The sequence below is a fragment of the Parasteatoda tepidariorum genome, chromosome 2, assembly GCF_982258835.1.
Source record: "Parasteatoda tepidariorum strain Cologne lab strain chromosome 2, Ptep-v5.0, whole genome shotgun sequence".
In the NCBI taxonomy this organism is placed as follows: domain Eukaryota; kingdom Metazoa; phylum Arthropoda; class Arachnida; order Araneae; family Theridiidae; genus Parasteatoda; species Parasteatoda tepidariorum.
In genome coordinates, this window is record NC_141756.1 from 96,828,935 (window position 1) to 96,841,523 (window position 12,589).

Below are 12,589 nucleotides of genomic sequence, written 5' to 3' on the forward strand. Positions count from 1 at the left end.
TAATGTACATTGAAAATTTCTAAAGCTTTAAAAAATTAATTTCCATAGCATCGAATCATATATTAAAAAATAACAATTTATCAAAACTAGATTCACAACTAGATTCAAAACTGTTCACAACCGCAAAAACTGGCGCAATTTATAATTCGTCTGCTAGTTGTTTTTGTTTATGTAGCAGGGACTTCAGTTTTTAAATTTATTTAAAATGATTTGAAATGAAAACCATAGATAGAAAAAACTTATTTCAATGGAAATGAAGTTTTTTTTAAATCATTATTCCGATTTATAGAGGGCATTTCTTAGGATATTTTTAAGGAATAAATATTTAATAACTGTTAAGGTTAATTTTTAATAAACTTACCTTAAAATGGCATTCGGACTTATGCATTTAATTTCTTCTGCATCCTATAAAAAAGTATTCATTTCTGATGTTCATAACCTAGTCACAGGTATAAAAATATAGATTTTTTGGTTAGAGTATAAAATAAGTTGTCCCTAGAATTGGGCATTGTAACGTGGATCTTTTATTATGTATGAAATCTTCAATTTTCCTTTTATATTTATCGCGATTTGTTATTATTAAACAATCTCATATATAAGTCATTTTCCATATTTTCTGAAATAACAAGGAAATTGCTAAAATAAAAAGGATGTGCTGATTTTTCTGTAGATTTTTAATGATCCAGACATATTAGTGCACAGATTGTTGTTTATTTATTTATTGCATGCAGTCATTCACAAATTTTGATACATTGAAGGTCTATGACATCAGCATTTCCACATGAACATTTTAAACTATTTCAATGTTGTTAAGATATTTTTCTGAATGTTGCTATTAAAAATTTTCATAATAATATTAAAGCAAAATTCTTACAGTCTATAATTCTTGCCACACAGACTATAGTTCATGCAATTCTTTATACAAAACAAGTTTGCAGGTTATAAATCTATGAGCAAAAATTGATTTGTCCATAACAATTAAAAATTGCTAGTAATTATTGTGGCAATTTTTTAGGGAAAACATTTTTTGGCTATTAGATTGGCCTATATCATGCATTTAAGGGCAAAATATAAGTCATTTTTAAGTATTTTCCTTATCAAAAAGTGAAAAACGAATATCATTTTACAATATTTCCTTGTGACAATCTTAATCCAATATGTTTTTAAGGAAAACATAAATGGTTGACTACGTGCCAAGTTATTTTCATGCTTACAAAAAAAAACTTTTGTATCTGGTATTACCCTGCACTTCACATTTCAAAAGAAAGCTCCTTTTGATTATCCTGTGTGCTCTTTTATTTCCTTTCTTAATAGCTTGCTATTAAAATAAGAGTTCAAGGAATCAATGATGTCAAAAGTTATTTCAAACTATTCACTAACTATTTTTTTATTTTACAGTCATTGTTGAGCAGTCGACCCAATTTTTTTGGGTTTACTACTACTAATGCTCAACTCCATAGCCTTGTAATTTTGAACCCAATACAGAAGGCAAGGGAACTCCTGGATCAAGTATTGGGTGAAATTTGTCTTAAAAAACCCCCATGGTTAGCTTGGCACCAAGGAGACCTATGGTCCGTCTAACACTGAGGATATTTTACGTCAACACTGTGGTCGGAATTCGTATCGACCAGCCATTGCTGGGATTCCAACCCGGTTCCCCTCGTTAGAAGGAGAATCTCCAGAGCTATCACTGCTCAATTTCAAACTATTTTATTTTATTTTATAACCGTCGTTGAACAGCCGACCCAATTTCGGTTTTACGACTACTAATGTTCAACTCCGTAGCCTTGTAATTTTGAACCAATCCAGAAGAAAAGGAAACTCCTGGACCAGTACCCCTAGAGGTATTAATTTGTTATGGGAACAAAGAGGACTTAGCGACTCGACAGATTTAACTTGCATCAGTAAGCATTTACTGCACTGGGAGTCTTCTGCCGGCAGGGATCGAAACCACGAGCTTTCGGTCATGGGTTCAGTGCCCTACCAACCAGGCTATCCCAGCTAATTTCATACTATTATACTTAAAGCTTTTTCTATTGCTATTTTGTCACCTAATTTATGTATTAGCTTTTAACTTTTTGATGTTTGGACAAGCCAAGAGAGCCAGTTATTGACCTTTGCTAATTAAGTCAGGAAGGTGAAAAGCACCAGAAGTGTGAAAGTACATCTTAGCTCAGAACTTCCAGGATAGATGACAGCCCCTCATTTGTGAGGCCCTTTCTACAATTTTGCCAAAGTCTGAAGGAGAAGGAAATTTTCTCCAGATCCTTGTAATCCATGGTACTGCTCAGGGAACGACCACAGAACTTTCGACTCCACATATTTTCCGAGCATGTACTCTGTGGGTCTTAGTGGAGATATTCCGATCAGAGCCCAATTCTCTAACCACTGGATTACCACTAGTGACTTAGTTTTATTGTATGTTAGGAGATGGTTACGCCTTCTGACATATATATGTATATATATACCTGCCAACTTGTATGGACGCTGAAAAAGATTTTACAAAGTGGTAGTAAATGAACAAGTTAAGGTTTTAATAATTAAACATTTTAGAGCTAAGTAAACAAACAAATAGATCATATTTACATATTTTTTAATTATTAATTTGTCATAGTAGGTTGGAAAAAAAATTTATTTTTTGAAACTTTAAAATTGAAGATTTAATGTGTCAAGTAGCTATAATGTTGTTACTACTAAGAAGTTTTTTTATCAACAGCCGTACAAGTTTGCAGCCATATATATATATATATATATTCCAAATGTTTAAATTTCGAGAAAATGAAAAATTTTTATGTTTGCATCTTACTTACCAAACCAATTAGCTCATTAGTTAAGTAATGTATAATTTTAGAGGAGGTTTTGTCCCCCAAACCCTCCCAAAAACTACACCACTGACTACCACGGTCCAACTTATAACTACCGCATCAAAATAAAGAAAATTCTTTATGCTATTGTGAATTGGGTGTTTTAACAAACTTGACTGTTTATTTACTTAATTTACACAATTCATTCTAATTGTTTTTTGTTTTCTTATAGATGCTTCACCTTTATTGGATACTTCTAAAGTTTTGATGAAAGCTCAGGTTTTGGGTATTATTACAGGAATAATAAGGCATCAACAAAGATCAGTGTTTTCTGGTAATTAATCAGTTTTTTAAATGAAAAACTGAATGTTTTTCTTATAGATAAAGTATTTATTATGAATCATTTCATTATGCTAAGCAAAAGTATTATTTTCAATTTACAAAGCAAAAGTACAATGGGAAAAAATTTTTCAGAAAGATAGGTAATTCTTATTTAATGAACTCATATCCCAGACTCAAGAAAATCAATTCTTATTATTTTCTTTCAATATCATTGATGTTAAATATGCTGAAATTTTTCATGAACTAAGAATGCGATAATTATTTGATGTAATTTTTTTTTAATCCGAAGAATCTTAACATATAGAATGTCTTGATTTTCTTGACTAAAAATGAATATTTTATAATTATGTATAACATCAGACAATTGTATTCTTTTTATTCTGCTGTTGAAGTATCTTACTAAAAGAAACGTTAATTTCTTTAGAGTATTATAACTATTGAGTAAAAATAAACTTTTGCTAAATGTAATTAATTTCATTAATATCAGACTATTCTCACAATATTGAGGCTTGTTTGAATTATTAGTTCATTTATATTTTATAAGTGAAATGGAGCCAACTTACATTAGTAGAGATGTAACTAGATTTGAATATTGACATAGACTGATGAAAAATATTGAGGGAGCTGAACCTAAAGTAGTTCTATATTTTGTCTATGGTAAGAACTCCCCCCTCCTCAAAGTGCTACTACTATGGAAACAAGAATTGCGCATTTCAGGGAGGGTAGCTTCTCTTCACTCTAAGCCTAAAACAATAGAGCGAGGAAAAATAATCGCTTTCTCTCACAAAACCTGTCCTTAAACATGAACCCTACTTGAAATTGTTATACCTCGTTGCCATTGTCACCGTCACGAGTCCAGACAAATGGCTGGGGGAGTTCTTAAATAATTTAAAATTTTGAATAATTATAGCTAATTTCAAAAGCTTTTTAACAGGGTTCATTTTTAATATGTAGCTAAATTTTTTTAATTTTACTTTTTTAAATATATTTTAAAAAACTTAAGTTTATGATTAATTAAATTTTATGATTATAATTGAAATACTCTTAAAAATGAATAATAGCAGTACATTTTAAAATATCTATTACAGTCGAACTCGTTTATAACGAGCACTAAGGGACCGTAACATGTACTCGTTAAATCCGAGTGCTCGTAATAAACGGGTCCTTAACGCAGGCGTGCAACCAGAAGAGGGAATTGTGTTGGGAGGTCAAATTATTGAGTTTACATAAAATTTAATTAATACTTACTTTAATTAATTTAATTAAATACTTTTCTTAATTTAATGACAACTATCTCCCCCCAACCAGCAAAAAATTTCTAGTTGCGCTACAGTCTTAAAGGAAAGAAGCAATAAACGGAAGAAAAAAATAAAGGAAAAGATTCTTACCAAAATGTTCATTTTTTTCATTAATTCATTAATCTACATATTTAAAATAGTAGTTTGTTAGCTTACTTTGAAGTTTTTTTGGGTTTTTTTTGCGCATTTCTTATCATTTTGAAAAAAAGATTGCAAGACAGAAAAATATTGCTCGCTAAAACCGAGTCTTGCTCGTTAAAAGCGACTTCTGTTCCATAGACTTAACATTAATCCAACCAAATATTCTCGTTTCCCTCGGTAAATCCGAGTTCTCGTTAAATCCGAGCTCGTTATAAACGAATTCGACTGTATATATAAATGTAATATATATATATATATATATATATATATATATATAATAAATTTTTTTTTTATTTTGGTTAATGGCAGGCACTTGGGTCTATTTCCCATTGGCCTCAGAAATACCAGAATTGCTACTCTCTTATCGTTACACAGTGAGCACCTATGGCTAAACCACGGCGGTGGAGTAGCGTCGCCCACGTCATAGAACCACAACCCGTTTATAGGGCGGGTTACATTCATTCAATCACAGAGAAGAAAGGACATAAAACACAGAGAGTAAAAGAAACATACATGCCCCAAGCGGTATTCGAACCCGCAACCATCGACTCCGCAGTCAGGCACGGTAGCAACTCTGCCAGCTGGTCGGCTAATATATAAATATAATATAATATATATAACATTCTTTGTTCTTACAAAACAAAGAATTGGATTAGAATGGGAGTACAAAATATTTAGTCACAACATGACAAAATATTTTAAAGGTATGCCAACTGCTAATAAAAGGCAGCTATATTTTACACAAAAATTCATTAAAATAACTCTTTTAATTGTAAGCGTATGATTTTATGGATGATCCGCAGAATTTACAAATCTGTAGCTGTTGTATCACTCAGTTCTTGCAGATAATTGGAGTGTAATTCTTTCAATTTTAATATTTTTATTGTTAAATAATATATTTTTTGTATGTTTAAATATTGCATAATTGAGATAGAAATCAATAATTTTTTTGCTTATTATTTTTTATTTAGTTGATGATGGAACTGGAGTTTTAGATTGTCTACTTTGGCACAAAGAATTACCTGTTTTAGAAAAAGTCAAAGAATTGAAAAAAGATTTAGAATTTGGTAATTTATTTTCTTTAGCTTTAAAAACTTAAGACTTTTTCATTATTCCATGAGAACGGCAAATATATTTACAAAGCTTTATTTCATGTACTGTTTTACTACTAATTATTTTTATTTATTTATTTTTTTATCTGAAGCATTATTTCTACATCTATTGTCTATATTACTTGAATGATTAGGCCATTCACAAAAAAATGCTTTGTTTTTGTTGTTTTTTAAGTAAATGTAAAAGTATGCATTAAGCATTTACTTGTGTGCTTATTTAACAAAGGCAATTTTGTTGTAATTTATTTTTGATCCATATGAAATTGTAAGGTTTAGGACATCTTTTCTCTTGTTCTACTATATCTCACATCCAATCCACTTCAAATCAATTAAATCTAAACGCTGTAACACGTGAAATTTCGGATACGAGTAAAAGCAAAATTAAGCCAAATAAAAATTATAAAAAATTTAAAAGTGAGTTAAACCAAATTATAGGTGTGTGCTAGTATATTGTGTTGTACTAGTAGTGTAACACTAGTGTTGTACTAGTATATTGTAAAGTACTGGTCCTTAGGACCCAAATTTTCTGGGTACTTTTTAATCAAAGTGGGTCCCTTTCAAAAATTATATCAATTTCTATTTTGAGATATCCTTGAAAAGATTTAGTTAAATATTTGATGATTAGAAGAACAAAAGAAAGAATACAATTGTTTATTGAATCAGTAATAAGATTAACTACTAAAACTAAAATATCTAGATTAACTGTCATAAAAAGTTCAATATTTGGAGATGTAATGAAAAAAAAAGTTTTTTTTTTCATTTGTATTACTCAGACATTAATAATTCTGATATATATATTGAATAATTATTGAATCCCAGCATATATCAAAGTTTTAAATTTTCTGCATTTTGCTGTATGAATATAGTTTAGTTCTTTTCCTCCCCCAAATGAAAAATTTAAATCAAACCAATATAGAAAATGTTGAAGTATCTTACACATTGGTAAATCTGGGTTTTTTTTTTTTTTTTCCTTTTTGTAATGTGTGTTATGATAAATCCTTATTTTTTACTCCACAATGTTATACCACCATATATATATATTTTTATGATAATAATAATAATAACTTGTTAATAAATGAACAGGAAATTTGTCTAGTGATTTGAAGAAGTGTGCATTGTCCATGTTAAAGAAAGCTGATAAATCTAAATTAGAGGAAGCTGATAAGTATGATCATGGAGATTTAATATCTTGTTTAGGCAGTGTCAAAATGTATAAAGGAAAACTGCAACTGGAAATTCATCACCATTGTATCCTTTATATATGTGGATTTATACACATAGATTTATGCATGGTGTGGATTTATGCATGTAATAAATTTACCAAAATAAAGAATTTCAACAGAGAAAAGCCTAACATGGGTATCTTAGCCGGAGAGGGGAACATAGGATTCAGGTCCTCTTGAATAATTAATCCTCTTCATCTACATTTATGGATAAGTTTATTTTTTCTTTTGACCATTGTCTAAGCTTTTAAGTGTTAGTGCTTAGTTGGTTAATCAATTCAGGTGATGTTTTTAACTCTGTGATTTGATGAAATATCAAAATGCAGCAATTATATTTAAAATTGAAGGAAAAAACATGAATAAATTACTTTTTTGTACGTAATATTCATGATGACATAAAATACTTTTTTTGAATAAATTACTTATTCCCATTTTCTTTGCCACTGAATATTTAAAAAAATTTTAGTTGGTAAAAAAGGTATAAGAATGAGCTATGGATACTTGATATTACTTATTCATGGCATGCTTCAAATTTAAGTTATTTAAGTATTTTTTTAACTATGTTAATTTTTATTTTAAAGAATATTTTAGATTTTTTTTCCAGAGATTTATTTCATGTTAGATAACCTCTGATAGACATAAATGCGTGCATTTAATTTTGTAAAATTGGCAAACTTGTGAACATTAAAATATGATTATTAAATTGAAAGTTATTCAGAAATTTCTTTTTTTTTTTGCTCTGTGTAGATTTTTCCTGTAATTAGGTAACTTATTTAATATACAGTACAGAACCCGTTATCCGGAAATCAGAAAACCGGAAAACCAAAAAACCGGAACGAAATTCGATAAATTTTCCCGCAATATTTAAAAAAAAAATTTTTTTTCTTCATAAGATTTTAGGATTTTTCTTTCTTTTTTGAAAGATGTTTACCTTACCATCATTTCAGAAATAATCATTAGTGTATAACCTCATCGTTTTTTCTTATTTTTAAGATTATTTCCAAATATATATATTTTTTTAGTTGGGTTTGACACTAAAAAACGGCTTCTTGTAGCGATTCAGAAACCCGGAAAAATCAGTTATCCGGAATAGCGATAGTCCCGATCGTTCCGGATAATCGGTTCTCTACTGTACAACTCTCATAAGTGTCTAATTTCAAATCAAGGCAAAATGTTCTCATGGCAAAATGTTCACTGGCATAAAGTCTGGGGCTAAATTGCTATGAGCAAATTATTCACATCTCGTTTATTGCTACTACTTTTTAAAAAATAATTTTACATCTTGGAAGTTGTGTTAATTTTATTTCTTGAATATTTATAATTATTTTTCTTCAATTAAGCTTGTCTTAGGAGGAAAGCAAGGAAATTGTCAGCCAAAAACCAAGCAATCTGAATCTAAGATAACCAATTTACTAATTTTATGGAAAATATGATTTTTTCTTTAAAGCAATTATAAATTTATAAAGCAAATTAAAAGAAACATTAATTTATTAGGTCTCCTTTAAAATACATCCGAAGCAAATTTCAACCTCTTAAACCAAATGTTACTCTCATTCTGTTTTTTAAAAAAAAATCACATGCCACTTTTTTGATATTGGCAATGCAGGTGATCTTGCTCTCTTCATATTTTTTATTACTTTTTCCAATCTCGCAAAAAATTATTGACCCACCATCACTAGGATTCGAATCCCGTTCACCTCATTGGAGGGCGAACACTCTATCCCCTGAACCATCACGGGTTTTTTTTTTTTTTTTTTTTTTATGTAATAATTTTCTTTCCCTACTATTTATTTTGACCCACTCACCAGCTCAAAAGAAATCACAATTCAGTTTAAAAATGTAAATTTTAGTGCCTGTATGTTGTAATAATCTTTATTGCTTTAAAATGTTGTTTCGAAATCTATGTTTCTAACTGTTACAGGTTTTCTAGTAGTTTCTACAGATTTTTGCGATTAGTTTCAATTTTAACTATATACTAGTTTATTCTATTATTGCCCTATTTGAATTATTTTAAACTGACTGCTTTATTTAATTTCTATTTTGGATTACTTACCAATTTTATGTCTCTTGACTATCTTTAGACATGGCACCAAATGTAGACAGTGAATCACTTTGGATATTGGATGTTGTTGCAACTAAGCAAGAAATAAAATAGGCATCTGAAATCAAATGAAAGTTTTATGCCAGATTACAATTTGTTTTACTTATGTTTTTATTTTTTTTATTTATTTATTTATTTTATTTTTTTGAAAGAGGAGTAACTAATGTATGATCAACTTTTAAATTATGGATTTCAAATGATATGTAAATGTAAATATTATGTTTTGTGGAAGTGTTGTAAGAATAAAAATGGAAAATTTTTATATTGTTCTTAGAAAAATTTAAAATAGTTCGAATTTTACTAAGTAAAAATACATGGATAATTTAACTCCCTTATTGTTTGTTAAACATGCATGAATGTAGCATTATTTTTACCTCATTCATCCATAACTGAAAAAATAATGTTACATGTATGCATACATGTAATGTAACATACATCTATTGTCGTTTTGAATTTATCATATGGCAATTTTCTTTAGTATGTTGAATGCCTGCAACTTTCCAAAGTTCTGCAATTTGTTTTTAAAAGTAAAATATTTGGTTTGAGAAGTTCCAGAACTGTGTGCCTGTAAATTTTCTTAATAAGTTAAGCTTTGACTCTAAATAAAGAAACGGGAAATTGAAAAATTAAAAAATATAAATTTTTTTACGTCAAATTTATTTAGCAATTAATTAAAAGGAGTTAAAACATCTAGTGCAGTTCTTGGACCGGATTAACCATTAAGAATCTGCGTAGGGCACCAGAGGTTAGGGGGCAACACAAAGCACCAAGGTAAAAAAAAAATCTAAAAATATTTTTTTACACATTTTAATTCGATTGTAAGTTCTTACACGAGATCATGGTTTAAACTAAATTTCTATTGTGTTTATTTATTTTAATCCGTCAGAAACAAAAAAGAAAGTTGAATATTGCCAGTTTCCCATCACAAAATGACCAATGCTTTTTTCTAACGGACCACCTACATAGTCAATGAATCGCTGAGACCTGAAATACCAAGCTAGAGCAAGGAAGAAACTTTATATAAACAAGTATAACAAATTGATTTTCCTCACTGACGTGTCAGAGCATCCTTTTCTTTTCTGAAACATCTTGGGGATTGCTAACTGCTCCCTATAATTTTGTCTTTTTTCAATTAGAAATACTTTTTCTCTATATAATGAAGATAAAATAAGTTTGAAACTTTTAAATTTTCCTTTGTGGAAACTTCTGTTACAGTAAAACGGGAAGGCTAATGAAAGAGAGTGAAGTGTATCTACCACTACAAAAATATAATTCTAATTCACTAGTATATAAGACATGTTTACTAGATTCTATGGTGGGGTACCTTTTCATAGATAAAGGTTGACATTCTTGATATCTACTCCTCCCATATTGCCTTCGGACGCGATGTGAACACGTCTACCTTGTCAGAAACGCCCACTACGATTTGAACACACCTACTTTAAAGGATAGTCTACATTGAACAGTTGACTTGTTACTTGTAACTGCTACATTGTCCTCCTCACGCTGTTGCTTCCCAGTCTCGATCACACGAAACCTATACACTCGACTGATATAAAGCAACACAGGAGCGACCACGGCTATGAACTTAATACAGCTCTCCATATCAGGGCCCAAAAAGTACGGTGATCTTAATACAGCTCTCCCGGCTTCTCACAAAACGGCAATGAATCAACTAGTGGCATCTGTTCATCGAATTCTATCACAGATATAATTCTGGTGGGGAATTACTGTAATCTACCACTACAAAAATATAATTCTAATTCACAAGTATATAAGACTTGTTAGCTCGATACTATGGTGGGGTACCTTTTCATAAATGAATGTTGACGTTGCCGATAACTACTATTTCCACAGAAAGGTCTCTTGATTGACATATTTTTTATAAACCAATCAGATGATAAGGTTGTTGTTGTTAATTTACGTCGCACTAGAGCTGCACAATGGGCTATTGGCGACGGTCTGGGAAGCATCCCGGAGGATGATCCGAAGACATGCCATCACAATTTTGATCCTCTGCGGAGGGGATGGCACCCCCGCTTCGGTAGCCCGACGACCTGCGCGAAGTCGAGCACTTTACGGTAGCACCGTTTAACGAGGACCAATACCGCACACCCTCGGTCCCTACGCAGATTGATCCAAGTGGTCACCCACCCGCACACTGACCGCAGCCAGTGATGCTTGACTTCAGTGATCTGCTGGGAACCGTGTCTTAACGACCAGTCCACTGCGGGACCAGATGATAAGGAGTTACATCAATGTCTCATTTTCAGTGTTCACTATGAGAGAAACAAGAATCCCCCAGAGAAGTTTTGAACACTTCACGAGATATAAAAAATAATAATTTATTTTTATTAAATTAGTTTTAACTTCTGTTCCCCCACCCCATTTATAGATTATTGAAAATGTTGTTACAACATAGTGGAGCTTTTATTTATGATAGGATAAGTCACTTTAATTAATTGATTTTAAATGTATTATTTCAAGTTACGTATACTTGTCAATGGAAAAATTTCATTAGATTGAAAAATTAAAGTGGAAAAATCGGCATATTTTATAATGTAATATGAGTTTCATTTTAGACCAAATGAATAATTTTTTTTTATAAGGGGGAGTCGGATGTTCTAATCCAGCTCACATTAAAATGGCCAAATTTGATATACTGAGAGCAAAATAAAAAGTGAACGCTCAGAATAACTCTCTCTTAATCTTCACATTCTCAGCCTTAATAATTCGAGGACTTAACTTTAAATATATAATTAAGAAGACAATATTTTAAGTTATGAAATCAGACACAAAAAAATACTTTCTCAGAATAAACGTATTTTTTTAAAAAAAATAATTTTGCGACAGATTTGGTATTCTGACCCTTTAAATCTGGGGGAAGGGTGACCGCAATCTGGAAAATATGGTTTCAATAATTTATACCGGAGAGCAATTAAAAATTTGCACCTCTTCAAGTTAATTTCACTTTTTGCATATTTCTATGGAAATTGCTAAGCAAATCAAAAAGTTTTTGCTCACAATTATAAAATTTATTTATCCGAATATAATTCCATGTAAAATTATAATATATTTTTTCTAAAGAAAGGAATTCAATTGTAAGGTATTACATAGTTAAGTATGTAATTTTCAACAACAAAATACAAAAAATTATATGAAATTTGTAAAATTGCATACTTTAAAATGGTGCAAAATTTGTTTACGTTACAAAAATGTTTCGACTACTTTTAGATAAAATAATGAATTATTATAAAAATTGTTTTTAAATATAATTTTCTTTAGTTTAACGAATTTTATAATTATGTGCAACTTTTTTTTTTTTATTCGCTTAAAATTTAGCGAATTGCGCAAAAAGTGAGTTCCCAACTTTCGACTGCTCCCTGCCTAAACTATTGCGACCATATTTTCCAGATTGTGATTCCATGATTTGAATATCAGAATTCCAAATCTGCGGAAATGAGATATATTTGTTCAGTTGTTGTTGTTCATTTACGTCGCACTAGAGCTGCACAATGGGCTATTGGCGACGGTCTGGGAAACATCCCTGAGGATGATCCGAAGACAT

At 30.3% G+C, this 12,589-nt stretch overlaps 1 protein-coding gene across 1 annotated transcript; it reads left to right on the top strand.

The window, feature by feature from the left end:
- Positions 1-131: 131 nt before the first annotated feature.
- On the top strand, positions 132-9,281 carry LOC107449366 (CST complex subunit STN1). The gene is made up of 5 exons (XM_043052057.3): positions 132-449; positions 3,037-3,138; positions 5,557-5,652; positions 6,781-6,945; positions 9,002-9,281. The coding sequence occupies exons 1-5, from the start codon at positions 368-370 to the stop codon at positions 9,073-9,075; spliced, it is 519 nt and encodes a 172-aa protein (XP_042907991.1). The 5' UTR covers positions 132-367; the 3' UTR covers positions 9,076-9,281.
- The last annotated feature ends 3,308 nt before the right edge of the window (positions 9,282-12,589 follow it).

What these genes read in the sequence shown, in the direction of transcription:
- LOC107449366 (XM_043052057.3), top strand. Translation starts at nt 368, where the DNA reads ATGGCATTCGGACTTATGCATTTAATTTCTTCTGCATCCTATAAAAAA. An exon ending in TGTTCATAACCTAGTCACAG is followed by an intron (nt 450 to 3,036) that starts GTATAAAAATAT and finishes GTTTTCTTATAG; the next exon opens with ATGCTTCACCTTTATTGGAT. An exon ending in ACTGGAAATTCATCACCATT is followed by an intron (nt 6,946 to 9,001) that starts GTATCCTTTATA and finishes GACTATCTTTAG; the next exon opens with ACATGGCACCAAATGTAGAC.